We start from the raw sequence: 2,463 nt of genomic DNA on the forward strand, positions 1-2,463 counted from the left end.
TCTTTAATAAGCGCTTCCTCCGGCCCCGAGGGCGCGGCTGAGTCACGGCCACGGCCGGGACGATCCGCGGAGCCAACGCGGCCTCCCCGCCTGGGGATTAACGCCGGGCACGGAGCCCGTGCCAGCGCGGAGGGGGAGGGAGGGAGGGAGGGAGGCACCGGAGTCCCAGTCCAACCAGTATGGGCAGCCCGCGGGGGGGAGCGCAAACCCCCGGCGGGAACGGGGAGGGAGGGAGGGAAATGCTGGGGATGAGCGGGAGGGGGTCCAGAGGCTGCGGGAGAGGGGGGAGGAGGAAGGGGGAGACGGCGGGACCCGCTGAGGAACGGGGAGAGGAAGTGGGTCTGGAAAACACCCGCAACGGGACGGGGTGGGACCCCCGGGAGCAGCGCGGGCTCCTGGCAGAGGGATGGGGCTCCTCGTGGCATCGCGTCCCACGTGCTCCGTGGGACACCCCAGGGCTCCGTGGGACACCCCAGAGTTCCTGGGACACCCCAGGGCTCCGTGGGACACCCCAGAGCAGGCAGATGGAGCTGAAAACCTGCCTGTGATGGGCTGGGGTCACTTTGTCCCCCCCATGACGCTCCCCCGGGGGGTTGTGCAGAGGCACCGGGGCAAAACCAGCCCCTTGGGCCCCCCTGGCCTTCATCCCAACCCTCATCCTTCGTCCCAGTTCTTACCTTCCATCCCAACCCTCTCCCTCCCCCCGTTCCACTCCTCATCCCCCGGGAAAGGAGCTCCACAACCCGAGGGGGGCTCAGAGGGGGAAGGAAACGCCGGGAAAAAAAGGGGGATTTGGGTGGGAAAACAGAGGCAGCGAACGGGGAGAGCCCAGAGCAGGGAGGGGCTCAGGGGGGAGAAAGGGATTTTGGGAGCTTTCCAAAGGGGAGAGGGAGAATTCCCTTCCTTCCAGAGGAGCTCAAGCAGTGCCTGGGGGGGTGGGGGGTGGTCAGGGCGCTCCGGGGGGCGTGTTTTCCCCTCATTTCCCCCCCGAAAACCATCCCAGAGCCCCAGAGAGACCCCGGGGGGGTGTTTAATGGCCCCTCTCGTGCCTCGCAGCTCAACAACAACACGACGGCGGGGCAGGCGCTGGTGGTGGAGATCATCCTGACCTTCCAGCTCGCCGCCTGCATCTTCGCCTCCACCGACAACAGGAGGAGCGGCGTGGGCTCCCCCGCCATCTCCATCGGCCTCTCCGTCACCGTCGGGCACCTCGTGGGGGTCAGTGGGGGTCCCAAAAATCCGCCCCAGGCACGACGCGGGGCGTCCCCTCCTCGCTGCGAAGGGGGGAAGGTCCCCAAAAAATCCTGCCGGGTGGTCGCCGGGAGGGACAAACACGCGGGGAGTCCCCTCCTGCCTGGGGGTCCCCAAAATCCTCCCGGGAGGGAAAACAACACGAGGTGCCTCCTCCTCGCTATGAGGGGTGGGTGTCCCAAAAAATCCTGCCGGGTGGTCGCCGGGAGGGACAAAACAACGCGGGGTGTCCCCTCCTGGTTGGGGGGTCCCCAAAATCGTCCCAGGTGGTCGCCGGGAGGGACAAAACAAGGCGGGGTGTCCCCTCCTCGCTGGGATGGAGGGGAGGGGCCGTTCCAGCCCCGGAATCCCAAAGGTTTGGTCCCGTCTGCGCCTCAGGACGGTGTCGTTTGTGTGTCCCTCCCCTTCCCCCCCTCCCCCGTGACAGATTTACTTCACCGGCTGCTCCATGAACCCCGCGCGCTCCTTCGGCCCCGCCGTCATCGTCAGCAGGTTCGACCCCACGCACTGGGTGAGTGCTGGGGGGGCTCGGGGGGGGCTCTGACAGGGCAGGGGGGGCAGAGAAATGGGGATCCCAGACCCACCCCGGGCCGGGAAGGAGCGGGAGAACCAGGCGGGTTGTCCCCCTGGAGGATTTGGGAACAGTTAAACCCCTCCCCCCCCCCCCCCCCGCGGTGCAGGGAGGGACAGGAATTAACACCCCCGTGGTTAATTAACACCCCCGTGGGGTCCTGGGATGGTTTGGGTTGGAGGGAGCCTGAAATCCCACCCATCCTGCCACGGGCAGGGACACCTCCCACTATCCCAGGGGGATCCAGCTTGGCCTGGGACGCTTCCAGGGCTGGAAAAGGTGCCCAGAGAGCCCCATTTACCCTCTGAGTGCCCTCGGTGCCCCCTCTGAGGGGGGGCAAAGCCCTGCTGCTCTGCCAGCCCTGCTCTCCCCTGGCCCTGCTGCTCTCCCAGACCTTTCCAACCCCCTGGCCCTGCTCCTCTCCCAAACCTGTCTCCCCCTGTCCTGGTTCCTCTCCCATCTCCCCTGTCCCTCTCCTGTCCCTCTCCCATCTCCCCCATCCTTCTCCCATCTCTCCTATCCCTCTCCCACCTCTCCCATCCCTGTCTCCCCCATCCCTGTCTCTCCTGTCCCTCTCCCACCCCCATCTTACTCACCCCTGTCCTGTCCTTGTTCCTCTCCTGGTTCCTCTCCCAGTACTG

At 66.7% G+C, this 2,463-nt stretch overlaps 1 protein-coding gene across 1 annotated transcript in view; it reads left to right on the forward strand.

The window, feature by feature from the left end:
* LOC114072587 (aquaporin-5-like) overlaps nucleotides 1–1,762 on the forward strand; it is a gene marked incomplete at its 3' end in the record, with an annotated part of 4,004 nt that extends 2,242 nt beyond the window's left edge. Inside the window, exons 2-3 of the mRNA XM_027910463.1 lie at nucleotides 1,057–1,218; nucleotides 1,679–1,762. Coding sequence (XP_027766264.1) covers nucleotides 1,057–1,218; nucleotides 1,679–1,762 — 246 coding nt within the window. The remainder of the gene's footprint in view (nucleotides 1–1,056; nucleotides 1,219–1,678) is intronic.
* Between the last annotated feature and the right edge of the window lie 701 nt (nucleotides 1,763–2,463).

This window comes from Empidonax traillii, unplaced genomic scaffold, assembly GCF_003031625.1.
Source record: "Empidonax traillii isolate 1590-97213 ecotype Southwest subspecies unplaced genomic scaffold, ASM303162v1 scaffold3536:size24313, whole genome shotgun sequence".
Lineage (NCBI taxonomy): Eukaryota > Metazoa > Chordata > Aves > Passeriformes > Tyrannidae > Empidonax > Empidonax traillii.